At 40.3% G+C, this 1,029-nt stretch overlaps 1 protein-coding gene across 1 annotated transcript in view; it reads right to left on the reverse strand.

The window, feature by feature from the left end:
* Positions 1–761, reverse strand: part of CFAP126 (cilia and flagella associated protein 126) — a 4,563-nt gene extending 3,802 nt beyond the window's left edge. Inside the window, exon 1 of the mRNA XM_004688097.2 lies at positions 701–761. Coding sequence (XP_004688154.1) covers positions 701–727 — 27 coding nt within the window. The 5' untranslated portion in view covers positions 728–761. The remainder of the gene's footprint in view (positions 1–700) is intronic.
* Positions 762–1,029: the final 268 nt, after the last annotated feature.

Here is a 1,029-nt window from a genome sequence, read left to right on the forward strand (position 1 = left end):
CACAGGGGTGATTTGGTGATGGGAAACCCGTGGGGATTACAATTGAGATGAAAAAAAAATGTGCAAAATGATGTAAAAATAAATTTAAAAAAATTTTGCATGTAGCTACTAAATAATTTAAAATTGTATTTGTGATCCGCATTATTTTTATTGAGCAGCACTGGTCTAGACCAGGAGTCAGCAGACTCTGGTGCATGGAAATCCATTTTCTTACCTGGTTTAGGATGACCCGAGAGCTAAGAAATGGTTTTGATAGATAAACAATTAATTGCCATTGATTTGAAAAAAAGGAACACTAACTTTTTATCCCAATGAATTTAACAGTTTTCTTGTGCCAAAAGAAATTCATTGATGTCTTTAGAATTTTTATAAGTGTACTCATTTGTATTTTGAATTTGTCAAATATTTTATGGAAAAATTTTTTCTCTATTTACGTAAGTACCTGCATAATACCCCTAATTTTGTCACGGCCTACGAAGCCTAAAATCATTATTTTCTGACCTGTACAGAAAAAAAATTTTGGCCTACAAATAGCCCAGCACTCTAAGCTCCTCAGGGCCCTCTCAACCCTGAGGGGTTGAAAAATACTACCCCACCCACTCTCAGATCTATTCAGTAATCAGAGTCCTGTGGCAGGGGCTCAGTCCAAAGGTAGACCCTGGAAGGCAGAATTCACTTTAAAGAGAAGAGATGAACTTACCTGGTTAGCACTGTAGTTAGTGGCCATGATCCTGCCACTTCCTGCTGTTTATCTCTGTTGCCTGGCAACCACAGTAGGCCTCTCTAGCCCATGCCCTCTCCGCAGGGACTGCCTTTCCTTCCTCTGTTACTCACTTTCTTGGCCGACGCTGCCCCCAAGCTTTCCCCCTGAAACATAGGTTCTTTTTCTTTTAGAGCTGTGACAGAGCAAGTAAACAGGAGAAAATTAGCTGTCTATTTTTGCTAGCATAACTCACTCAAGAACTGCCCGATTGTCTTCACCTGGGGTCTTCAACATCTTGAGCCAACTGTGGAACCCCAAGACTGTGT

The sequence above is a fragment of the Condylura cristata genome, unplaced genomic scaffold (genome assembly GCF_000260355.1).
Source record: "Condylura cristata isolate star-nosed mole 26May11 unplaced genomic scaffold, ConCri1.0 scaffold00024, whole genome shotgun sequence".
Taxonomy (NCBI): domain Eukaryota; kingdom Metazoa; phylum Chordata; class Mammalia; order Eulipotyphla; family Talpidae; genus Condylura; species Condylura cristata.